The sequence below is a fragment of the Oryzias latipes genome, chromosome 19 (genome assembly GCF_002234675.1).
Source record: "Oryzias latipes chromosome 19, ASM223467v1".
Taxonomy (NCBI): domain Eukaryota; kingdom Metazoa; phylum Chordata; class Actinopteri; order Beloniformes; family Adrianichthyidae; genus Oryzias; species Oryzias latipes.
In genome coordinates this window covers 15,647,793-15,674,059 of record NC_019877.2, presented here as the reverse complement: position 1 = coordinate 15,674,059, position 26,267 = coordinate 15,647,793, and the positions used below count along the sequence as shown (strand labels likewise).

The following is a 26,267-nucleotide window of genomic DNA, read 5'->3' as shown; positions in this document are numbered from 1 at the left end:
TCTCTGTTTACATGCTCTTAGCTCATAGCCCCTCACACCCCCAACCTATAATAACCGTTGCAACAACAATAATGGTGAGCAATATCACAGCTTTCCAGCTGTACAGTTTTGAGCCAGATGCCAGCTTTGACAAGTGGATGCATCAGAATGGGGCAGAGCAGGGAGCTTGTGGACCTTTCAAATGTATTTTCGATGTCATTAATACAATTTTTTTTCAAACTGCATTTTTTTCATCTGCTCCTGATTGACAGCGATTTAAGAAATACTCAGAAATGCAATTTTAGGCTTAATGTTTTCTTAAATTCTCTCCATTATTAGAAAAAAATTCCACAAGAACATCAAAACACCAAAAATACAATTTTCATCGGAGTAACTTTAAACCAAACTGCTAAACCCTTACATTTTTTTCATTTTATGAAACCTATCCTCACATTAGATGGAACATCAAATACTTGAAAAATGTTATTTTCTGTTAGCTTCTTTTATTTTGCCTGCAGCCTTTTTTTGTGCATCATCTTCCTTTATTTTTACCCCATTTCCACATGCATGTCATATGCATATTCATATTCACACCCTCGCATGCAGGGCTTCTAACAAATATCTATTTTACGGCCACATGCATCTGTACACGCAGACATGATATATTTATTCATAAGCTCATTAGACGAGTGGATCTGCCTGCTGCCATCCATCACACTGCCACCCATCTTCGGCCTGGCACACACTTACAACAGAAGCAGAGAAGTCCATGGGATTTAGCCTCCTGGAAGCTTTGAATTGAGAAGATTTTCTGCAATAGAGGAGAAGTTTTCTTGCCATTTCGAAAAAGTGAGACTAGCTAGAGTTCAAACATGAGTGAATAATCTTTGAATGTAATCTGGAAGTTACAGATTTGAAATATTAACAGTTAAAAACAGCCAGTGCATTCATTTTTAGGGTTCTAATTTGACTTTTTTACTTTTTTACTTTTATAAGTCTCGACCAACAATTTCCATGTCATTTTTCTGTAAAATACTGTCAAATTCATGGTGAAATTGACAGCATTCACTTCCCGCTGAATCTATTGGGACTCCATTTCTAGTGGAGCTGGGTATTAAAATAGTCATACAATTTGTGGTACCAGCACCAAATTTGGCATGGATGTATCTTAGGATCCCTTCTATCAGAAAAGCATGTTAGCCACAAGAAAATGCAAAATTTTAAAATGTATAAAATGTACATATAACAGTATTCTGGAGATAACACTCAAGTTTAAAGACTGAATTTTGTGCATGAACAGCCCTTATTGATCAGACTGGGGCAAATAGACATTGAATATTTTTGTACCAATTGAGGTCCCATCTTTATGAATGGCCATTTTTGGCTAACATGTTATCCTGAAAGAGGGGATCCTAAGGTATATTCATGCCAAATTTGGTGCTTTAACTACAAAATCCAAGATTTGACTGACAAATCAGCCTAACAATTTCTGCTAATTAAAGCATTTGTCTTTTTAGCTGGAGTTAGCCGTCATGACCTTATTTTATTAACAATGTGTTAAGAATGCAGAAGCTTACACCGCAAATACGGAATCTAAAAAATTATAAAAGGACTTTTGCTTTAAGAAACCTCTTCATATTTTTTTCTTGCAAAAAAATAATCTTGCTAAGACCGTTTTTTTTTAACCAAATTGGCAGAGTTTTTTCACTTTAAGAAAATCTTCCAATAGGGTAAGAATTTTTGACTTATTTCTAATGTGCCTGGTTTTTCTCCAGCAAAAACGTCCTAACTTTTACAGAATTGTAAAAGTATAATTACAGTAAAAGGAGATGTCTTCACTCTCATTCAGTCACAGAATGACAGCCAGTATGGACTCCTTCTCTGTTGATTGAAAACTACATCTATGTTGTAGTTAATATAATCAAATAAGTGGGCAGCTGGACTTGGGTTTTTTATTGAAGATGTTTCCCTTCTTCTCCAAGAGGCTTCAAGCCGTTGTTGTTTAATCAAAATGAAAGGATGTTTTGTGAAAGGCAGTTGTGGATCTCTCTGGATCCTCATTTTGGCTGTCAGAAGTCATTTATCTGTGTTGGCTGACTTCCTAGATTTGGTCAATTAGCAGACTCCACTGTAGTCCACACCAGAACATTGTTAAGGCACTAAGACTTCACTCCCATAGATGTAAAACAAGTATTCTTTTTTCTCTAATAGGGAAGGGTTTTGTTGTGAGACAAGGGAGAGTTTGTAGGGATTATTTTTGCATACATTTTGTAACGTTTGCAGATAGCCAAGTTTCTGTATTATCCATCCTTCTTAGACAAATGAAAGTAATTTTATAAATATGATGAAACATTTTGGTAAGTGTGCTTTACTATTTTTCATCATATTTCTAACATTTTTTTGTATTCGTCTCAGAAGGATGACTAACACAGAAACTTGACGATCCTATCGTCCCTCATCAGGATCTATTCTATCAGTCATCAAAATGTCTATTGAACAGTAAATTCTGTAGATTGTTCGATAAAGACAAGCAAAACTAAAATCCTAATCTCCGCACTATAGGGCGCACGGAATTATAAGGCGCACGTCAATGAATGGTCTATTTTTGAAAAAAGGAGGCAGACCTATAAGGTGCATTACATAACACAAGAGTCAGATATAAGTCCATCAGTCAGTAAGACTTTAATAACTGTGTTGACAATAACTCTAGAACATTTTTGTAACATGCTACACGTTACACACTTTAGAATTGTTAGCCGTGTTAGCAAAGTCACAATACCTGTAACTCCTAACCTTGTTTGCAACATGTAAAAAAACGGTTGATACAAATAAAACAAACGTTACTATGACTACGCTAACTCCTGGCCTTTGTTAAAAACACGTATGAAAAACACAGACCGACACCGCTATATATTAGCTGCGTTAGCATACTCACAATGACACCCAACTTTGTTTGCAACTCGTAAAAAAAGCCTGCCAAATCAAAGTTCTTTCTACAGTTCACTCCTTGTCCATGAATCCCAGAACAAGAATAATCTATATATAAGGCGCTCCAGGATATGAGGCGCATTGTCGTTTTTTGAAAAAGATTGAGGTTTAGAAGTGTGCCTTATAGTGTGGAAAGTATGGCAGTGTTATTTTTATCTCCTTAAAAATAAAAGAATATCTAACTGCAACATTTAAATCTATCAAATGTTTTGGGAATTATTTCTATTTTTCTTTTCCAAAGAGTCATTAAGGACTCTATTTGGGTCATCTGTAGACTATTCACTAACTATTGCATTTTGTTTATTTTATGTTTTACTTCTTACCATTCTAAAATTCCATGACATGTCGTTTAACTTTTCTATATGGTACCCTAAGATATGGATGCATTTTTATTAAGCCTGGGATATGCATAACATATTTTATTACTGTTTGGTAATGAACATAAACAAACACATTACTGCTTCTTCTGCATGTCACAAAATTATGTGTAATGGAAGCAATTTATGACATTGTTTTAAACGCATTTTGCGTGCAGTTAATTTGGAAACCATTTCATGTAGTTACATAACCACAACAGTTATTTAAATTTATGGATGTACATAGTAATAGATGGTAGAACTAAAGAACTAATATATTTAATCTGTTTCTTTTTTCCTGTTTTTTTGTGGTTCAGCAACTTCATCAGCTTAATTTAATGACTTTCTTTCATTTCAAAGGTTTTTACTCTGATTTTAAAGCATCAATTGTGTGCTATGCATTAAAAATTATTAGATGATAAAACATAATATGTTACCATAACACACAAAGAAAATGCTAATTAATAAGTGTCATTACGGGATTTACTACAATTATATCTCAAACCTTGAGGTAAACAAGTGAGCAGGAGCAGTAAAAGCAATAAAATACTCTATATGTTGTCTTGTGTTACCTGAAGTCATGTTTTTGATACATGGTAGAAAAAAACTCAGTGTTGTGTATCTGGTCTATGGCAGAAGCCACATTAGCATAATTATAAGGACTTTAATGTTTAACCATCACAAAATCTCCCCGAACAGCCAAATGAAGTAAAAAAAGGGTATTACAAACTCAAGCAATGGGATGTTACATAGTCAGAGGAAATAAAAATGTTGTTTAAATACAGAATATAGGAGTTCCGGTTATTTCCCCTACTCCTTGGGAGCTTGTAGTGACAAAAGCTGTGACATGATCCCTAAGTCAGGCTAGAAAGGAACCTATTTTTGTTGTGAGGTCATTGTTGCTTGAACATATGTTTCATGGTTTCCTGCTCGCTGCACTCTTGTCCAGCGCGGTGCTGCTCGCTCAGATTGCTTTGGACATGTGCACTCACCCAGTTTGGTAAACAGTGGTGCCTATAGACCATGTTCTAGTAATTCTTTTTAGCAGATAAAGATGCTACTGCGTGATGCACAGAAAAAGATCCACTGTTGATTTAGAGATTATTTAGAGATTATTTAAATTGAAGTTTTAGTGAAATTAAGTTTTCCGATGTGACTGGAGCATGGTTGTCTGTGACTGTCAACAGAAAAAAGGAGTGCTTGCCAGTTTCGACTGCGCGCCAATGTACTAGCAAAGCATTGTGGGATTTGTAGTAGTCGTGGTACAGTATATACTGCAGGCCAGCTCTAATGCACATTTGATATGATCTCGTGGGCCAATTATAATTACACTGCGGGGCAGTTTGGCCCCCGGGCCTGAGATTGACACGTGTGGTTTAAGGGATTGAATAAATATAAAAAACACTTAAACTTAGTCGTGAGTTTCTTCTTAATTTTGCTTCCTCTACCACATTTATCGCCTTGCACTTTGGTATTGACTGAAAGAGGTGGTGGGAGAGCATAAGGCTTTGTGGCCATGTTGGTACTGTTGTGGAGAAGCACAGAAAGGGATTCAACATAGTTCTTTCCATATTGATTGGCCACTTTTGGAGGAGCACTCTGTGATCAAAAGACCACTGGGAATGCTTTAAAGGGATAATCGCAGTAGAAAAAGTAAATCTGAAATGAAATTATTATTATTTAAATCATTTTTCGGAACTGAGTCAGAATGAAATAATGTCTAAATCCTCTTATATTTTGAATATAGTAATAGTGGCCTTGTCTTCGAAATCCTGTGACGTAGAAACTGCACTTTTCTGAATCGAGTTTGCTCATATAGATTAAATGGTGCAATGTCCACGCGATTGCACTATGGCCGTAAATTCCAATTGTGGATCATGTCAACAGCTTGTGTCACATTTCACAGCAGTTGGGAGAATTCCCTTTTGATGGCCTTGCAACCAATGCGATTACAAATCTCTATCAAGTTTAAACCAGGTATCATGGTCTGTCTAGCAGCTCTGCAGCCTCTGTTGTCACATTGTATCCTATGAATCTCTTATGATACGTCTACACCGGGATGGAAATGCCTGTTTGAGCGACCGCTTCCAATGAAAGTGTGTGTATATGTGCGTTTTGGGCATCCAAGTTTTAAGTGTAAAACACCCCACAATGGTTACGCTCTGAAAATTAAAGCAGTTGAACTTTGACATGCCTTTGACATTTCCTCTTTTAACTGTGACTACGAGCCGACGTTGTCCAAAAGTTTTGCCTTGCCCGCTACCTGCTTGTCCATGCCACTTGTTTACTCATGCTTTAGCTTAATCTGACTTGAGGCAAAAGCAAGCTGCACCAAAAAGCCTGCTCGATGTTTGCATTTTTACTTGTGTGCTGCTTCAAATTCATACGGTCTCTGTCTTTCTCCCTTTCTGTCCTTCTCCTCCCTGTCTCTCTGTCACTCCTCCTCATCCCCTTCCATCTCTCTGATCTGTGTGTTTCGTTGTGCGTTTATGCGTGTGTGTTGTCCTCCTCTCTATACGTGTGCGTGCTTTCTGCTCCCAGCCCCTCTGCGGAAAGCAAAGTTTGTGGAGAGCCCTCGCATTCCACAATCAGAGCTTGGCTTCCCTACAAACACCTCCACCACTGCCAGGAATCCAGACCTGGACACATATTTCCCTGGTAAGTTTTTTTATGTTGCACCTTGTGTGTCCACAAAAGCATATGAGAAATGGGTGAAACTTATGAGTTTGGTAGTTTTTTCTCACCAGCTGCTGTGGGATAAAACTCCGAGGTCATTAATCAAATCGCTCGTGCCAACAGTGCCCATCCTCATTGCCTCCTCCCTCTCAGACTCTTTAATCCTCCTTTGCTGCTTTCTCTGAGCTTGTTTAGTTGCCACTACTGTTTTATGTTAACTTCACTGTCGGCTTTTGCTTTGTAATCCTGCTGATGGTTCAGATCCCCTCCCCTTGCCCTCTACCCCAGCAATTCTCCGTCAAACCCGCCTTTCCCGCCGCACTTGCTTGGATATTAAAGCGGTTCAGTTGAGGACAGAGCTCTGCTGGGACTTGGTTCCGGGTATATCTGCTTTCTCATCTAGCAGTGTAAGCTTACGTACTTTGGTTGACTCAACCCCTTGTGGTTTTGTGGATCTCTTAGGTTGATGGCAGGGAAGGCTCTTAAGTTTTAAAGCGAAAAACCTTAGAAAAATGGTCTTTCTGTCTTTTGCCGTCTGTCAGCCTCTTCTGCTGAATTTCTGCCCCGTGGGAACACCAAGTAGGTGATTTATACTAGAAGGTAGTTTGTAGAAATGAGACATTTCTCTGGTCCACTTGGATCAACTCTTTAGTTTTGGTGTTGACCTTAACTGTGTTGATGAGCTGTGGTATTTTAAGGCTTAAATAATATTTTGAGGAAATAAAATGGTTCATTACTCACAAAAGTTCCTGTTTGTGCAATGGCAACATGAAGCTTTGAGGACCGGGTGGATAGTCTCATCTCCTGGAGGACAGATGGACACATGAGCTTTTAACATGCCCTCCATGGCACGAGTAGCAGCAGGAAGGTGACTTAAGCATCTGACTGCATGCCAGTCCTCCCGCTGCTTCTGCTGACCCGCACTCTCAACAGGAGCAGTCCAGTTATCTTTGTTGGTCATCTTTGTTTATGGCCAACAAAGACGTGTGGTTTTGTTAAGAGATTTGCTAAATTTCTTGTGAAACTCCTTACCAATCATTCTCTAAATGGAACATTTCAATAATTGCTGGAGTTCTGCCATTTTTATGGCAATTAAAGTGGATGTTTATGTGTTTTTAAATCATAATATATTCACTTAAAGTGGCTTTACTTGGACTGGAGCTTCTCTACAGGTAAATGTAGTTTTAATATTTTGGTTTAGTTTGAAGAGTTTTTGCTTATAAATAAAGTTAATGTTTTTATTTGAAACCAATAGACCAATAGACATCTGTAGTGAAATAAACAGCTTATCATTATATTTGTCAGATTAATCGTTCTTGCTCTGATACCTTTTTTTATTTTCTTACTAATTATTATTTTTTTCAATGGTATTTTTCTGTAGTGCAGATTATTCAAGTTATAAACTGGCCAATCAGATGTCTCAATAAAAGTATGTGGTCCAGCATTTCAAATGCTGATTGACAGATTCTTCCGAAACCCTCTTTCAAGTGATAGGTGGTGGACTTCCAACAAGCTCACTCCTGATTGGTAAGAGTGGTTGTCATAGAAACCATGACTCGGATCAACAACATTTTACAAAATTGTTTAATAATAAACGTACACATCCTAAAATTCTTTTTCCTACTAAACAGGAAGTGACACCGCTTGAAAACAACATTGCTTCCAATAAAATGAGAGGAATTCTGGGAGCACACAACATCCCAGAAGAATTCCAGAAGTGACACAACTCTCAGACTCTGACACAGCTCTGAAGTGACTTTTTCTATTTTTGAAGAGACTTGTGCCTTAGTTACAACTGTCCTCACGGGTGGATATGGGTTAGTATACAGGAGACAAAATGGGCAAACTTGTACGGGACACGCAGGTGCCCAAGAAATGTCGAGGTCGTAGACCGCTTGGTGAGCATGTAGATCGAAAATGTTCCTTTATTTTCTACGGGCATACTGGAAGTGACAGGTTGTTTTGAACCCTTAACACGTAAGGGTAGGTAAGGGGCAAGTAGGTGAGGCGTCTTATACCGATTTTTCTTTTTTTTTTTACCCCCAAACTCTGCGTGCTTGGCAAGAGGCTTTTTTGTGCTGTTCAAGTGATAAGTGGGGAAATTAGACAAAGTGTACGGTAGAGACAAAACCCCTTGGGTCCAGTATTGGGTCAATAAGGGTAGTACACACACCTTACTAATGACTAGAGGCTACCTTACGTCAGAATCACTTGTGCATCATAAGTGCAAACGACTAACATTATCCCTACAATACTTTTATACACACTTTTACCACAAGACAAAGGTACATTCCATTTTTACAACGTTTCTTGAAGGGGTTGTACGAGGAACAGGGGCGTGTGACTAATTCCTTAGCTGAGCGGTTTTATTTTATACAAGATCCAAATGGCCATGCAAAGTTGTAGGAAGCACTCAAGTTTTCCTGGATAGATTTTTAATTTGTGTTTAGTCATTATGTTCTCATATTATTATGTCATATTTTTATCTTGATGTGTATTTTGTCTCACATTATCTAAAGAGTAGGTCAAACACACTGAACGAGGCTATCCTACAAATGATATTAGTGGAACAACTGGAAAGAATTCTGCTTTACATGTCATTCTTTCTCCCTTCTTTTGCTGTGACCCCGACTTGAGAAGTGCAGCAACTTTGTGAAAAGCTGATAAAGTAGCACATTGTAACAGCTGAATTTGTAAAAGCTTTAAAAGAAATGCAAGGTTTTTTACTTTTCTCATAATGTCTTTCCTAAGCTCAGTAAAAAAGTAAGATCTTTTTCATCATCAAAACATTTTTCCACACAGAATTCAGACATTATTTGCAAATAGTTTCTCCTTGGGACTCATAATGAAATATTAAACCATTTTTCCCCCTTAATTCAGTAAACAGAATAAATTGTTTATTGTCAACATAAATTTATATATTTTTAAATCGCAAAGGAAACATAAAAAGTTTTACTAACACATTAGCTGGCGAAAATTGTGTGTAGATACCGTCTGCAGATCGTGGTGCTCTCCTGACAGTTAGTGACTTTGTTTGTGTGAACCCTTCAAATGCTTTTGCAAAGATAAAATCACAGCTCTGTGCATCAGGAAAACTAAATCTAGACACCTGATCTCAATGTCAGCATTCCCCTTGCAGGTTTTCATATGCCTGTATAGATATGTTTAGCATTGTCCTTAAAGTTCCTTGTTTGTTTTTGAGTCTCACATCACTCAATTAAGTCCCACTCCAATCATCTTTTGATCTATTTTAAAAGCGTTCCTAGTGATCCCTTAATTATGAAAATGCTGATGAAGCAAAATCAATAACACTGTGTCGTTTTCTAAGACATAGGTTTTGTGGAGCAGCAGTAGTTCATTAAAAATTTGCCTCTGAATTGTGAGCGGGACTGTTCCCTGTCCTCATATCCTATCCTCTCTTTGTTTACACTCTCTTGGGCTAGCTTACAGCCCCTCACTACCACAACCCAACATTACCGGTGCAACAAAAATGGCGAGCTATGCAGACGTATAGTTTTGAGCCAAATACCAGCTCAGACGAGGGAAACAAAGACGTGCAGGGATCTTACTCTCTACAAGTCTATACATCCGAATGGAGGGGAGCAGGTATCGACTGCTTACAACGATTTGAATACAGAAATTCTCATTAATGCAAGTTTAATCTTAATTTTCTTTATATATTTCCTCCATCATGTAAAAATGCTACCAGAACATGTTAAAAATACAAAAAATAATATTTTCATTGAGGTGGGTCTTAAAAGCTCGTTTACAGTTGAATGTGAGAACCAAGTTGTGTTATTTTCTAAAAGGGATTTTGTATACGGTAAAATACCTATTTAAACTCACTCAAGGACAGGTGAAGAAGAAACAAGGGTGCTGTTAAAACCATCACCGTTTCGATCTGGTCCAGTCACCTGCCAGCCGCACACATGGCTCCTCTTGGTGCGAGAGGGCAGCTCCGAGGATGGCCAGGCAGAAACAGATGCGCTTGCACAGAAACACATTCTTAGCTGCGTGCAAAGATAGTTTCTATGGCAACCATCTGTCTCCTTTGCAGCTCAGGAATTCAGTGAACAGTGAGCCTATATATGTTGGCATGGACTGGATGAAAAAGGGTTCTTTTTGGTCTAAAATTAACCTCTTTTTTTAATCAATTATTTTGTTGCTGGACGTAAACACAAAATGATAAAATGATCACAGCTTCATTAGGAGTTTTCTAATGATGTTCAGTGTGTGTGTAGCAATGTAGACCTCTGTAGTTTCAGTATTACCGTCATAACCTGAACTTAAAGCACAAAGGGTGGAACTGGAAATGGAATGAGGAGTTAATTTACTTAACAATTAAGACAATTTATGGTTTGACCAACCAAAGGTAACTCCTTGAGCCAGAAGCTGCAACTCAACATATGATAATGCTGTTTAAAGAGATCGTTGATCTTCTGCTTAAGGGGAGGGGTTTTGCTCCCACAATTGCGGCGGCCCTAAGGTGCAAATCAACAAATTATCTCAACGCAAAAACATATTAATGATCACAATGACAATTAAAAAAAACGCAAAAGGATTAAAAAAAACCATCGCATTTGAGGAAATCAAAACAAATTTATCAAGTTCTGGAAAAAAAATGATACAAAATAAAAATAAAATATTTCGGAAAACACAAGTAATGTCTAGATATGAAATGTTAGAAAATGAAACAAAAGCAAAAATGTGAAAGGTAGGTACTATGGGACATCACATTGTCATTATGGGATAATAACGTTATGCTTCGTACTAACCTTAAAACTTTTATTAGTGTGCAGACATTAAAGATGCACTTGAAAACTAAAACATCAAAAATCAAGCGTCATCATTCAATCAGGCTTCCATAGTACCTACCTTTTCATGTTTTTTATTATGTTTTATTTTTTTATGTTTTCAAAAACGTTTCGTTTTTATTTTGTCTGTAATTTTTTTCGGAATTGCGTTTTGGTTTCTGGAATTGAGTTTTAATTTCCAAATTGAAAAGTTTTTTACTATTGCTTTTTAAATTGTTGTTGTGATCTTTAATATGAATTTACGTTGAGTGATTTGTCGGTGCGTTTTAGGGCCACCGTACATGAACACAAACTGCTCATAAAACACAAAGGCTGCAAAAGGAAGAAAATAAAAGAGGAAATTTAAAAAGTGGAAATGAAAGAAAATACTGGATTACCGTGTCAGCAATTTGCTAAGGACTACAGAGGTAGGACTTCAAATCTGTTATAGCTCCTTAACAAATGATTAATAAATAGGTAGTGAATGAAATGTATTTATTAAATGAAAAGTATTTATAAAATACTTGTTAAATAACAGTTAACAGTTTGTTAAGGGTTGATAAATGTGCATTACAGATAGCCAATAGATAAATAAGTTGACTAAGTATAGCGTAGAGATATAGAGATATAGATATTAGTATTAGTTAGTAGCTTATATTATTTATTTGGATACTATTCTAAAGTTGAAAATGCTCCTCATTTACTAACCTTTAATACATTTTGGATAGTTGTTAAAAACAACAACAACCCAGTAACCTATATAAACTATTAAGTTATACTTATTAAGTTATTAAGAAGTAACATACTAACACCTTGTTCGTGATCCATCAATAATTAATAGGGTACAGTTATAAATCATGAAAAAGTAATTAATAATTTGCTAACAAACAGCTTGTTCATGTGCAATCTATTAATAAGTAATATGGTACAGTTACAAAACAATAACAAATAATTATCAAATAATTAATAACTTGCTAATTAACCCGTAGTTAGTCATCTGTTGGTTATCTATAAAGCCCATTTATAAATCAATAACGAACTGTTACGTGTCATTTTACAAGTCATTGATAACTCCTTAACTAACAGTTTATTAAGGACTTGTTAAATACCTATAACGAATTATAAAGTGTTACCAACTTCAAAGGCAGAGTAAATCGCAGACCCTGCTTGATCTTGGTTAGGGTCACAAACCCCCTTTCAAAAGCAGTGGAATAACCTTTGGCTTATGTATTCACTATTCAGGATGAGCGGACCATCAACTCAGATGCATTCTGCTTTGCTTCTTTTCCCGTCGAGGTAATTGGTGAATCTTGTGCATTCATTGTGCTCACAGTGAACCCAGATACTCCTCTAAGCAGTGATGGCCGGCCCACCAAAACCCGTGCCTGATTAACTTGTTTGGAAGCTGACACGCGCCTTGATTACCTAATTATTGCTCGCTGCTGTGCGTGTTTTTATTGAAGCTCTGCAGCATGTCATTTTGATTCGATTCAAAGGTTTCATTTTTCTTTCTCCTGTCTCAGAGAGTGCCTATCTTACTTACTCTCAGACAGACTCTAGAGTCAATCTAATGAGGATCCTGCCAGTGATCTGCCTCTTCTGCCATCCCCGAGTGAACAGAGAGGGGAGCCCAGGCTTTAGATTGCCTGTCTATCCCCACAAGGTGCTCTGAGGAGTGAGGGACCACAGGCTTTAGACAAGCTGTCTTCAGAGGAGTGGGGTGGTGGCTGGGACTGTCTAATGGCTGTCAGTTAAGGCTTCATGTGGCTACCTGCTTGTCTGGTTCAACCTGCTTTGGTGTGAATGAGAAAACTGGTCCTGCCACTTACTGATCTCGCTGTTGTTTGTTTGGACTCCAGCCATCTGGATCTGTTTGCTTCAGTCTCATTAATGTCCAAACCAATTCAGAGACGTGGACATCCAATCAAGTTTGGACACTAGTTAGTTTATTTACAACCAGGAGAGTAAAAACTTCAAACTGGGGGAATAGCAAACAGGGCGAGACTGAATTAGAGCTGGTGTAGCAGGGCACCTCCAGGTGTTGTTGAAAACCTGACACCGACATTGATGGGTTTGTTTGTGGGTGGAAAGTAGCCAGGCAACCGGGGGGTAGGATGAAGTCATGTTGGGGTTTCTTGCTTTGACTCCTGTTTTACGGCTGAGAGCTAACACCCCCTCCGTGTTTGTCGATTGCTTCTGGTGCACGACGTGTCTGTAAATAGGATAAAGATGTGGGTACACGCCCGCTTTGTCCTGAAAAGTTGTTCTCCCTGTGACTCACTCGCGCATGCAGGTGATGGGCGTTCCTCATTGCGTCACTCAGGTTGCAGCGGTGACGAGTGGTGCGGAAGGAGCAGTGTTTTTGCCTTCCTACCATTCACTGTGAAACTGTTTTCTAGACAGTTGGAGACTTCCGCTGGCTGAGGAGTTTTTGTTAGAGGATTCGCTAAAGAAACGTCCCGTTTTCTATGGAATGCATTCACAATGCACAGCTTTAAGCAACAAAAAAACTCAGGTAGTGTTTCCTTTGTGTTCTCAGGGGCAGATCCCTTGTATCCTGTGTGCAAGTTTGATCTTTTTAGATGAAAAAGTGAAACATTTTTTTGTGTTTTACTGTTGTTCAGACAAAGCTAGCAAAGTCTTGTTTTTTTATACACAGATATGAAACTGAAACCCTCTTTTAGTGTCATATTAAGCTGCTGGTGTGTTTTCCGCCCACCACTGACACTCGTTCGCATGCTTCTTTCTCCTCTGTTCCTCTCCCACATCTTCCTCATCCTCCTCCTTCTGTCTATCTGCCTCTGCAGGGGAGTCAAGCCAGGAGCTGGGGCCCCCTCCATCGGTGGATGAGGCTGCCAACACATTGATGACGCGGTTGGGTTTCCTTCTGGGAGATAAAGTGAGTGAGGGGCCAGTTGGTACCCATTACAGCATGGAGGAACCCGAGGCAAGACAGGTAACACTCAGAACCACACCTGCACACATAATAAGAATAAATCAATGTCATCGTCAGAACCTACAATGCATTTTTAAATCTGAATTTAATTTTAAAATATCTATTTGTCCAGAGCTTGTTTTTTAATAAACAAAAGCTTTTAGTAAACAATGGTGCTTAGCCATCCTTTCTCCAACATGTTGTCATAATATGACTGGACCTTCCATCTGAAATAAATAAATCAGCTTTCACCTTTTAAGTGGCTCCTGAGTAGCATTTAATCCACAAATATTCTTCATTAATCCTCTAAAATAACTTTGTCCCTGATTTTCTGATCTCCATTTTTGCCCTTGAGCTCACACAGTACAATATTTCTAACCTCAAGCTGAAATATATTTAATTTTATAAAGGAACTGCCCCAGGCCTGTTAAATAAATTCAATGCATGACATGGATGTACAGTTTTGTTGAGTTGTAGGTGATTTATGTAACTTTGTTAAAAATGTGCTGTTTTTGACACATTTAAGTTCAACTTTGGACAAATTAATCCTGTTTAAATGGTAAATTAGTCATTACAAAAACTAAAGTCTGCATATGTTTTTTGATTTAACTTTATTACATCTGAAACTAGAAACAAAATGATTTTTTTCTGGTCTAACTGTCCAACTTGATAATATTTTGAAATTTTGTAAACTTTACTATTTAAATAAAAAAAATACTACAAAAAAAAAGACAAATAATTTATTGCAAAGTTTTATACATTTTTCTTCATCCACTATTAATATATTTTATGAAAACAATTAATAGTCCCACCCCGATCATCTTCAACCATCAGCATCAACATGGAAAAACATTGTTATTGAGTGATGTTTATTAATATTATTGAACTGCTGGAAGATCCAGCCACATTTTATCTTCAGTGCTCTCACTGATGAAAGGAGGTTTAGTCTAAAATCTCTTCATACCCAAAGAAAACCCTATCTTTAATTCAGATCAGTCGTTTTTTTCCCACTTTGCAGAAAAGCAGCCCCAAATCATGATGTTTCAACCCCCATGCTTCACAGTGGGTATGGTGTACTCACCATTATTTTCCCTCCAAACACGGCGAGTGGCGTTTATACCAGAGTTCCATTTCTTTTGTCTCAGCTGACCACATGACATTCTCCCAATCCTCGTGTGGATCATCCAGTTTGCCTCTGGAGAACTCCGGGCACTTACTGGTTTAAGCAGCAGGGACATTTAGAGCACTACAGGATTTTAATCCATGACAACGTAGTGTGTTATAGTAACTTTTGTTAGCTCTCTTCAGATTTCTGTTTCCTCACTGTCCTGAAAATCATGTGGTGAGAATTTGGATGAAGCTCCAGGTGGAGGCGGTTGGATGCAGAAACTCTCTTACAGACATCAGATAACACATCTTATCATCTAATTACACCTCTTTGAGTAACAAATTCTTCAGAATTTCTCTTTTTCTTTCACTTTGATATTACTATATGAAAACAGGCATCTTGGTTCACATCAAATGTGCCAGAGCACCAAAACCCTTCTATTAATGTGTTGCGCAACAAACAGCCCCTGGCACAGCGAGCGGGCTGCTTTCTCTACCCAAACCTAATTTGACACGAATTTTCAAACTGTGGGAGGAAACTGTTGTAGCGCAGAGATTGTGAAGAAGTAGGGAGGTGGGGAAAGGGGTCCAACCTGTTGATGAGGCAGCCGTCTGCACTACAACAGTGTGGATAAGCGATTACACTGATAGACAGCCTGCTCTTGATGGGGGCACAGCTGAAGCAATAGGGGTGTGAAAATTGAAATAAGGTTATTTAAGCAGTTCTTTTTTTGAGATGTGACTCATGCCAGGATACACCATGTTCACTGCATAAAACCTCCAGTATTGCAGTTATTTTTAATTAATTTCCACCAAAACTGACAGGTTTTCTAGTGCCTGCATGTTTTTGCTGATCGTTGAGTGAGGCTTTTGTTGCATTTTGCTTGAGGTTTCCTTTCTTTAAGTTGATGCCAGCAGACACAGGCAAGCATATGAAACACAATATGCTGAAAAAGCAATTTCTGGTTCCTCTTTGCAGCTCAGCAGCGACCTGATACAAGATAACCTTTGCAGTGCTCTGCAAATTCCAGTTAACATTTTAAATAGATTCTATTATGATACATTATCAGATTTAAAGAAAAAAGTGCTGAAATTTGTGAAAAAGGTTGCTCTTTCTATTGGGGAAAAATGCTGCGGCTCCTCCTGAAACAGCTCATACTTTAAAAATTATTTGAGTTTTTTTTTTTTATATATTATGTAAGCATTTTAAAATAATGTTTAAAGTACAAGCTGTTTATTGATTCTCCATATTGCCTGACACTGGATGATTATATTTTATTATGGCAGTAAGTAGCGTCATAAATCCTGTTGTCTGGTAATGTGTCTTTGGTCTTCTCTTTAACTTACAGTAGAAGGATGCAGTTATCAGGCTACTACTATTCTGAAATGAGAGGATGGTTGGTGGCAAGATATGATACTGGGATGGACACTTTTGACCTTTTTCTGCTTTTTACCCTTATGTGGAAAAGAGTATTCAGCCGATTTCTGTAATATCTGAAACTCTTTTTCAATCTGGGTTTTTTCTCTTTCTCGAAACCAAGATTTTTTTTGTTACATCTTTCAGCTTTTTTCTCTCATTTTCAGTCCACTTTTTTGTACCTGACCAATGAATTATTCAATTCCCAACACTAACTAGGAAAATTCCTTTTCTCTTTGGAGGGAAAATATATCATAAATCTTTTGCAAACTGCTGTGGTTAGAATCTTTTTGTTATTTAGAGTAAACAACTCTAATTAGAACAAATGATGTACGGATAAAAAGTTATAGAAAAAACGTTGGACTAATTTATGAGTTTTTGACATTGCTTTTTATCAGTGCATTATTTCAAGTTTAAACCTCCATTTTTGTGGAGGTTTTTTTATTTATTTATTTATTAATTTCTAAAGCAACAAAAACTCAGAGAAAATCATTTAAAAAATCGTGTAATGAGCAAACAACAATAAAGATTAACTTTTTAGTTGGCTCATACTAAGCCTGATGTAATATAATAAAACAGTAAATAATAAATCCTTCTTAAATTCAGCACACCTATTTAAAGGGCCTATATTATACTTTTCGTGAGCCTTTTAGAGTACATTATAACCATGAATATGAAAATATATTACCTTTGGCACACAAAAGAACGCATTTCTTATGAAATTATTTTCGCGAGCTCATTTTTGTACCTACAAGTAAGATGACTCGATCTCTTAGGCACCGCCTTTGGCTCTGTGTGTGTGCTGCATTTTTCATATGGTCAACCTAGAGCCAGCCTTGGCGGCATGTCTGTGTTTCGCCAACAAAACGACATCCAAACTTTTGCAAATATGGATGTGCATAATGTGCATAGGAAAACTAAAGCGTTTTGCTGATCACCGCTAGCTCGTGCGGTGCTTGAAGCGCAGCCTCTTCCTGGAAGGGGCTGTTCCTCACATTCATATGACCCGCTCGTTTTCATGGATTGGGTTGGGAGGGGCTGGTGCACTGAGAGCAGGTTTTTGGAGGAATACTCAGAAAGGCGTGAATTGATCAAAATATGGCTTTGAGGTTGTTTTTCACAAGCAATTAAAATTATAAAACACGCAAAAGCTCGTTGATTTTGGATGATATATGCCTTTCGACATGAACATACTGGTGTTCAGTAGGACTTTCATCACCATTTGGTGCAATGGTTTAACATACGGTTCGGTTTTAAACCAAGAATTGTGGCATCCCTAATAAATACACATATATTTATAGTCAGACAGACCTATAATTGCTTTACACCAGTGTTGGTAAATTTTGGTCAGATGCTGTTTGAAACTGAGCTAAATGACCTCAGCAATAAGCAGAACAAAGTGACCTTAAGCTGCAGGAGCAGTTAATTGCCCTTCACTGCTTGAACAACTGCGGTGCTACGAGTTCAGCTCAGTCCCTGTGCAGCAACATTTAAGGTCAAATCCTCACAAGACCAAGATCATTAGCCCAGATCTGCAATCCAGATCTGTGAATTTGGTCTGTGAAGTTGTTAAAGACCAACCATTAAGAAATGTATTTGGCAGTAAGGAGTAAGATTGTTACCATTGTACTATTAAATGAACACAATGACATTTATTTTAAATGAGTTTCTAAAACAAATCTTTAATTTAATCAAACCTCTACTATGTAAATTATTTGAATGCAAAATGTAGTCAAACTTGATCACATGAGAAATGTTACATTTTGATTTCAGCTCATCAGTGTTAAATTTGAATGTCCTCCATGTTGATCAGGTTTGTTTTTTTCCAACTAACTTCTAGAGTCTTAAACCATGCATATTCGCAAAAAGTAAAGGAAAGAACCCAAAAGAAAATGTTTTTGAGTACCAAAATCTTTTGCTTTGAACTGATTTGGCCATTTTTGATAAAGTTATTGCTGCAGTTGTGCCACATCCTTTCATTCAAACCATGCACTGCAATGACTGAGCTGCAACAGTAAATAGAAGTGTTATCACCAAAGCCCAGTATGAACTGCTGTTTGCAGCACCTAAAGATTTATTTCCTTCCCAAGGAGATTCCAACATGTTGAGAAATGGATCTGCGGATCACCCACTTACCTCTAGGTTAACTGACAACCTTCCCTCCATCACCAGAGCCGAAACGTCAGGGGACTGCAGCAGATAAATGACAGATGGAGCAATGTGAACGTTGGGACCCTCATTCTAAATGACTCATGGCTAATGTATTAGTAGCTTTGTCCCTTCTGTCTTTTTACAGGCAATTAATGTAGACTATGTTTACCCTTGAGCACCACTTTATTCCTCTTGTTCTCTATGCTTCAGAAAGACATTAGGGTTTTGAAAAGTGTTTGAATTTGGTCTTCTAGTTGACGGTTTACCAAAACAAGTGGGATCTTTGGCAGCTAATGGAACTGTGGTCCTCAAAAACACAATATGACAGATTTAGTTTGCTTCTACCTCTTTTCCACACCAACTTCCTCTAGCATTGTAAGATCATTCCCAGTGTGGGAGCTTCTGAGCATGCTCAGATCAAATATGTCCAGATAAACTGGTAATTTTTTGAATCACTTGGGTGCTCATTTATGGTTTCAGTTCAGTATTTGAAATGCTCCGCTTTAGCTGGACTTCCATATTTGTCTGACATAATGCAGTTCTACTGTTTAGCATCACTCCCTCCTCAAACCTTGTAGACGTTGTGCTTTCATCTTTTAGGCATGTGCACCTGTGTGTGTGTTTTGTGTAACACTAAATACGTGGGCGCCTGCCGCAGCTGATCGGACGCAGCAGAGTGTTTTTATTTTGTCCCCTGTGGTTGCCTGTCTTCTAATAAGAGCTGACATTAAATGGGATCCCTGCAGGGTGCCAAAAGAAGGCCAGGACTTTAAAAGACCCTTTTTTTTTAGATTAAGTGGAATTTTATATTCATTTCTTGAATTTTATTCACTTATTTTAATAGAAAAGTCCAGAAACCATGTGGTTTGTCAAGAGATAAAAATAAAGTTTCTTAAAGACATTAGGACATTTGTAAATGAAAATATTACTCACTGGAGGGGGGGTTGCTCTGATCCAATAGTCCAGCCCTTAACTGACAGATGAATTTCCAATGAACTTCTGCCGCTCTGCAGAAATTATGTCTTCAAAAAAAAATACAGGTTTTTTGATTTTGCCTAAAAACGGCATCATCATATTTAAAAAACCACTTGGAACACTTTGAAAATGCTTAAAAAGATTATTAGAGTGGGACTTTAATAATAAGTAATAATTTTACTTTCTTCCCTTAAATGTAACTTTAAAAAAAGTTACTTTTATCCCAGAAACCTTTACTAAGTTTCTATAGAATGAATAAAAAGAATTTAAGAAAATATTTTCATTCTGTATTTATTAGCTATAAATTCTTAATGAAATTATTGTCACTGCAAAAAAGGAAGATAGCTCTTCGCTCTTCGAAGATAGCAAATACTGTTTTTATCAGAAACTATATCTTCTCAAGTTCCACATCAGAATCACAGGTTTAAGATCAAAAATGGAAGCTGCACCTGCGCTCAAGAGGTCAAGCCAAATCTGGAGGTTTGTGTTTATGTGTGTATTCCAGAGCCATAACCAGAGGATTAGTCCCTGCTCAACCCTGACCAGCAGCACTGCCTCCCCACCTGCAGGCAGCCCCTGCTCCACCCTCCCCCCCTCCATGCCAGGCCAGTCCGGGAACAAGGACTGCGCCTATGGATCCGTCACCAGTCCCACCTCCACGTTGGAGAGCAGAGACAGCGGGATAATTGGTGAGATCTGCATCCTCGTTTAAACCAGAACTCAGAATCATCTGGTTGTTTGCACAATCAAAGAAATGCTGTAGTGTAAAGTTTGCAGTCAAACTGTCTGTTTTCTCACAGTTGCAACAATGACCTTCACAGCAAAACAGGATTAGTGGCTTAGCAAGGAAACTTCGGCTGTGGCTTTTATTTTGTCACGCAGGTGGTTTACATCTTCAAGTTAGGTATCACTATGGCAACTCATGCTGGACTCTGAACCTGGTTCATTCTTCCATAGGAGATTAACAAAAAAAGAAAGTTAATCAAGAACATTTGGCACATAGTCAGTTTTTTTCCTGTATTTAAAGTAATATATCCTCTATATTAGCATACAATGTGTCAAGACTATCAAATGGCTTTAGTATTGTAAGTATTGAAAACATCAATACAGTATTAGGGTTTACCTTAAAAAAGCAAAAAATCCACTTCACCTTTTTTGTAAATGTGTAGCTTTATTTATATAAAATTATTTTTCTTTGAAAAATTAAAACTTTTTATAACATATATACAAATTAATTCTCATAAAATGTTGGCTTTTTCCTCGTAAATGTCAGACTTCACAAACTAGAACTTTTTTTAAACAATTTTAAGACTTTGACCTCATAAATGTTGACTTTCTTTACTCATAATGTTACACCTTTTTTTCTTAAAATTTAATTTCATAAATATATTTATTTATTCTCCTTTTAGGTAGCCCCTATACTACATGGTAGAAATCTTTTGAGACAAATATTTAAGAAAATACTCAAACAGCTAAAATTCTTCTGTAAAATGTAACTTTTTTGTCAAGAACACTGAAATGTGACTCCAATGGATCCATGTAGAATGTTAAATTTAGTTTTTTCTTAAAGTGTCACAACTGTTTTTACTTTCCCCTAACATTTTTCTTTTAGCCCATTCAGTAAACAAAACAGAAATATTTGATAGTTGGTTGTTTTTATGAAAACTATCCAACTTTGTTAACGTCATCTGGCGCCTGCAGCATCTCTGTTCCATTCATGCACTTATATCCAGTGTCAGTTAGAGCCTTACTGCCGTAACTATTTGATAACAAGTTATGTCTTTAGTTTCAGGGTGAGCTAAAGTAGAAAACTGAAAGGATTTTAAACATGATTTGTCTTATTGAACTCTTTCTGTTTAAAGCGGTTTGGATCCATTATTGCATTTGCATCACCTGCAGCACTTGCATGTCAACAGCAGGGCTGAAAAGCCTGCTGATGTGAAGCTTTTTTTGTCTAAACAACTGTCATCATTGTTTCCTGGCAACCATGATGAACACCGTCAGCTTGAGAAGAACAACACGATGCCAAAAAATTATTGACTCAGAGCATCAGTAAATAGATTAACACTCATGGGTTTGGAAAAGGAGGCCAAGGTGGACCGGTGTGGGATTCCAGTGTGAAAAGTACCCTGACAAAAACGTTTTTGTTTGTTTTTGTGTTGTTTGTGTTTTTGCAGCCACGCTTACCAGCTATTCGGAGAACATGGAGCGAGGCGGGAAATACGGCGAGGGCTTGCGGGGCAATCTCAAACTCTGGCAGTCCCAGAAATCAGGCATGGACTCGTTTCTGTACAGGGTGGATGAAAACATGACCGCATCCACCTACAGCCTCAACAAAATCCCTGAGCGCAGCCTGGAAAGCATGTCCTCCCACTCTGCCCACTCCATCCCTCTGTACCTCATGCCCCGTCCCAATTCAGTGGCTGGTGAGTCCTTTCCTTTTCCCCTACTGGTTCAACGACTCAAACTGGTGAATATCCATGCAGTAAACCCACTTTGTCGAAGCAGAATACATTTTCTGGCAAAATGGGACTGAACTGCTAATGTTCAGTCAAGTCCTCCCCTCTTTTTTCCTCTCCTTTCATCCCTTGTTACCTTGCCTGTTTTCTTCTGAGATGAACCAGCACTCTTTTATGTAATTCGTTTGATCAAAATATAACAATGCGCTAACATTTTTCTTCTGATGAATGAATATTTTATAAGCTAGCGCTGGTCGACCTGCATTACAAAACGCCAGTTCAGGCTCTGAATTGACATGTCCAGCATCACCTAAAAGATGCTTCTGACCAACACTTCTTCTGGCCTTTGGCTTTCATTTGCTACACTGACAAATCACCTGCTGACCTATGATGTTTAAAATTTCCAGACAAGAATGTAGTCGGCTAAAAGCAGCATCTCGAGTCAAAAATAAGACATTTCTGCTCATCTTTTATGTTTACTTCTGCATTGTTGCTGAGAAAAACGGCCTTTTGAGTTAATCTGAAGGTTGGAAATTGCCGTTCATCAGGCTTTTCTACTGTTTGTTACTGAGCCGCATGTTTTTCTGCAGCTCAGTAGTCACCGTTGATCTGTGGTAGAAGCTAAAATAGTTAAACTGTTTAAGAGGACGAAAGCTGCAGACAAGTTAAAGGCTTTTTGCTTAGCAGGCAAAAGTGAAATCTGCAGCAAACTTCCTCTGTTGCATAACTGTACTTAAAAAAATGGAGGAGATAATTTAAAAAAAAAGTGAAACAGTGTTATTAATATACTACCAGAACTTGGTCATTTTGGGTTTATATTAATACTTGTCTTGTTTTTATCTTCCTGTTTTGCTCATCAGTATGTTTGATGTGGTGTTTGTTGTCGAGCTGAGTGTGTGATGCAAGCTTCCTTCCATTCAGACCTGGTTTTAAAGTAGTGAGATGCATTTTTGGATGCATTTCAATATAATGCCAGGTACGAATGAGCCACTAAGTCCCACATTGTTGCCGCATGTGTAAAAATATCGAAAAAGGTTGTTGCATTGAGTAAGGCTTGTTATGCTGTCTACTGTATGAGTGCGTTTGGTGAATTAGAAACGCACCACAAGAGGGTTTGTAGAACATAGAGTTCCTTTTAATGTCAGGATTGTCAACCTTTAGAAGTTGCACCATACATTCTTTGTAATAAGGAGTCCAAGTAAAGGGGTAAAGCTGGAGGAACTGCAGCAACCACAAAAACAAACACCACATAATATAAAATACTCATTGAAATCAGAAACTAAAAGCAAGAAAAGTGATTACTAGGGCGCACCGGATAATAAGGCGCAACGTCAATGAATGGTCTATTTTTGAACTTATATCAAGTATAAACTTGTACAAACTTTAGGGCGAGCCAAAAGAGTCAGAGTTAAGTCCGTCTGTCAGTAACTCTGGAACTTGTAACCTGCTACACATTAGCCATGTTAGTGTATTCACATACTTGGAACTCCATACTTGGTTGTTGGATTGTTGGAAGATCTTGGTGTTGGAGGGTGTTTTCGTACCAATCTTTATTAATGGCTGTGTTTTTGTGAATGATCCCACGCCCTTGAATGAGAAGCAACCCCACACATGAATGGTCTCAGGATGCTTCATGTTGGCATTACATACGACTGATGGTAGCGCCCACCTTTTCTTCTCCGGACAAGCCTTTTCCTAGATGCCCCAAACAATTGAAAAGAGGCTTCATCGGAGAATATGACTTTGAACCAGTGCTCTGCAGTCCCCAGGCCATACTTTTTGCAGAAGATCAATCTGTCCCTGATGTTTTTTTTGTAGAGAAGTGGCTTCTTTGCTGCCCTTCTTGACACCAGGACACCAGGCAAGCTCTGCACTGTTGGCACTCCGATCCCGCTGAATCCTCTTTAGGAGACGACTCTGCTGCTTGTTGGACTTTCTTGGACGAAGCTTTCTTAACAAGAACTGAACCCTTTTCCTTAAAGTCTTTGATGATCCTATCAATTGTTGATTTAGTTTCAATCTTAGTAGCAACAATATCCTTGCCTGTGAAGCCATTTTTATGCAACGGAATGATGGCTGCAGGCGTTTCTTTGCAGGTCACCAAGGTTAACAATGGAAGAACAAGGATTTCAAGCATCACTTTCCTTTTAACATGTCAAGTCTGGCATTCTAACCCAATCAGCCTGACATAATGATCTTCAGCCTTGTGCTAGTCAACATTTTAACCTGAGTTAACAAGACAAGTATTGAAATTATCTCAGCAGGTCCTTCAGTGACAGCTATGAAATGCAGTGGAACGTTTTTTTACTGGATTAAGTTAATTTTCATGGCAAGGAAGAACTATGCAATTCATCTGATCACTCCTCATAACATTCTGGAGTATATGCAAATTGTTATTACAAAAACCTAAGCAGCAACCTTTCCATTTTCCAATATTTCTGTAATTCTCAAAATTTTCGGCAATGACTGTACGCGTTAGGCCCGTCACAATATTTACCATAACCCTTAAATCTTGTTTTCAACAATTAAAAAACAGTCTGATAACGCTAAAACAAATGTTACTGTGACTATGCTGTCACATTCCCAGATTTGAATCTAACACAATTTCTCAAATTGAAATGAGTTGTTTCTTTTATCTTTTATGATCATTTGGAGTAAACTATTCTAATATTTGAAAATCTAAGTGACGGCATGCATGTAGGCCTAGAATCTTAGAAAAAGCATGTGGAGGAAAACACTCAGAGTGGAAGGACAGTTAAATCAGCCGTTTGTATCGTAAATGCTAAGGTCTTTTGTGTGTTTTATTGTTAGATATAAATGCAACAAAAATCTCCCCAAAGTAAAAGAACATATTGCAGAAAAAATAGCAGTTTTATAACTAAAGAAATCCTCATGGGTCTGATTGTATTCTTCTTTATATCTTTAGAGAGGCTGCTACAGACAATGAGCTATATTATGCACTTCTCCTACTCCCACTGGAAAATGTCGGCTTTGTGTGTGATCGCACACTCTTATGTATTTTCACTGAACGCAGTAATGTGTCTAACAAGGGCTGTCGCTGCGCCTCTGACCCGTTCCTTATGCCGGTCATGTTCTGCGGTTTGACGCCTCTGTCTGGCAGCGCTGCCACTCCGAGGTATACATCCTCGATATCATCTCTGCCCCTTGGTGCCCAGATCTTCAAAGGGAGCCGAAGACGGCTTCAAATGTCGCTGCAAGAAGCAAATGATGCAAATAAAATAGAGAATTGAGTTAGAAAGTGGGAGTAAGTCCATCACAAAGATGTAAGTGAGCCGCTTCATTTTTAGGAGGCACAATTGAAACTGCTCGCAGAGGAGATGGATACATCTGGAAGTGGTATGGGTGGAGCTATCAATCGACTTATTCAATGAATTGATTTATATTCTTACAATCCAACCAGATAAATCTGTCTGAGGCAAGCTGTTTATCAAATCAACATATATCATTATAGAATTGTTTCAAAATAAAATAAATTGAATGTAATTGATACTGGAAAATAGATAGAGAATACATGTAGATTGAGGAACATAGGTTTGTTTTACTATGACGTAAAAACGACAGTCCCGTGACAACCAACTACACACATGATCAAGATGATCAAGCCATCATTAGAATTTAATGTGGGGAAACACTTTGAACTTTTCAAAGACGTGTGACCTTAAAGTCCTGTACAGATGTCCTGGATCAATTTTAGGTCAATCAGATCAATTTGGTTCGTTCAAGATGAACCAATATATCGACTATGAATCGTAATGGCAACCACAAATAATGATATGAATCGAATCGTGGTTAAAATGAATCGTTACACAGTGGAGTGAAAGAGTTTCGGAATGTTTCTTTCTCTGCCCGTCTCTCCTCCACAAAGAGTCATTAGATGATGTAGGAATGGGAGGCAAACACAGGCTAAGGATTGGCCGGGCTCATGCAGCAGCGGAACATCAAAGCCCCCGGCATTAACCGTCTCTATTCCCCACAGTGATGGTGAGACTGGCTTTGATGTGTGAGGAGGGAAGGGGGGGCCAAACGGAGCATGAGCAGAAGGCGACAGGGGAGGAAAACAAGGAGTGAGGGGCATACTCTATTACCTAATGAAGGCAGTACGTTGGCAGAGCCTGAGATGGATATGGAGCGAGGAGAAACTAGGACCACGCATTTGCATTTCTTCCTCCCTCCATGGAGCTGCCAGTGAACAGACGAGAGCGGTGTGGACCAGAATTTAAAGCAAGCAACGGGAGAATTGAGGGAAATGCTTAAAAAAATGAAAGCATCAGTCTTTCTGCAGCTGTGCCTCAGTGTACTGACTCAAAAAAGGCTGTGTTCACCTGTTTAGTTTTTAAAGAGATGTTCAGAAAGCATCAAATTTAAATATCAAACTTGTTTGATATTTAAATTCACCAGCATTTCTTTTAT

General features: G+C 38.1%; 1 protein-coding gene across 10 annotated transcripts in view; it reads left to right on the top strand.

The window, feature by feature from the left end:
- tanc2 (tetratricopeptide repeat, ankyrin repeat and coiled-coil containing 2) overlaps positions 1-26,267 on the top strand; it is a 184,342-nt gene that overhangs the window by 119,163 nt on the left and 38,912 nt on the right. For 7 of the 10 annotated variants that reach the window (XM_023949339.1, XM_023949342.1, XM_023949341.1 and 4 more), the window contains 4 exons: positions 5,865-5,981; positions 13,600-13,748; positions 19,883-20,066; positions 21,555-21,803. In XM_023949339.1, coding sequence (XP_023805107.1) covers positions 5,865-5,981; positions 13,600-13,748; positions 19,883-20,066; positions 21,555-21,803 — 699 coding nt within the window. Of the gene's footprint in view, positions 1-5,864; positions 5,982-13,151; positions 13,308-13,599; positions 13,749-19,882; positions 20,067-21,554; positions 21,804-26,267 lie in introns of those variants that run through there. The other 3 variants (XM_023949343.1, XM_023949346.1, XM_023949347.1) reach the window with 2 other exon arrangements.